Source organism: Eimeria mitis, genomic scaffold (assembly GCF_000499745.2).
Source record: "Eimeria mitis Houghton genomic scaffold, Emh_scaff4072, whole genome shotgun sequence".
In the NCBI taxonomy this organism is placed as follows: Eukaryota; Apicomplexa; class Conoidasida; order Eucoccidiorida; family Eimeriidae; genus Eimeria; species Eimeria mitis.
This window is the reverse complement of record NW_013572404.1, coordinates 5,057-5,427: the sequence shown is the minus strand read 5'-3', so window position 1 is coordinate 5,427 and position 371 is coordinate 5,057. Positions and strand designations below refer to the sequence as shown.

General features: G+C 59.6%; 1 protein-coding gene across 1 annotated transcript in view; it reads right to left on the bottom strand.

Annotated features, from left to right (window-relative positions):
• Positions 1–371, bottom strand: part of EMH_0072210 (uncharacterized protein) — a gene marked incomplete at both ends in the record, with an annotated part of 744 nt that overhangs the window by 207 nt on the left and 166 nt on the right. The window contains one exon of the mRNA XM_013499186.1: positions 3–371. Within this exon, the coding sequence (XP_013354640.1) occupies positions 3–371 (369 nt within the window). The remainder of the gene's footprint in view (positions 1–2) is intronic.

Below are 371 nucleotides of genomic sequence, written 5' to 3'. Positions count from 1 at the left end.
CAACGCCGCCGCTGCCTCCTCCTCCTGCTGTTGATATGAGTTCCAGGCAGCAGCAGCAGCAGCAGCAGCAGCAAGAGCAGCAGCAGCAACAGCAACAACAGGGTTTGCTGCAGCATCACCGAGTTGCATCGCGACAGCAGCGTCAGCAACCTTCTGCTGCTGCTGCTGCTGCTGCTGCAGCAGCTCCTGCTGCTGCACTAAGAAAGGCTGGTGCTGGCGCTCAGTATCTGCAGCAGCTAGAGCTGCTTCCGGGTTGCAGCATTCCCTCTCGTCGTGGTTTATGCATTTCCTCCTCCTCCTCTTCCTCCTCCTCATCTGCTGCTGCTGCTGCTGCTGCTGCTGCTGCTGGGTGCAGCATACTGAACAGCCCG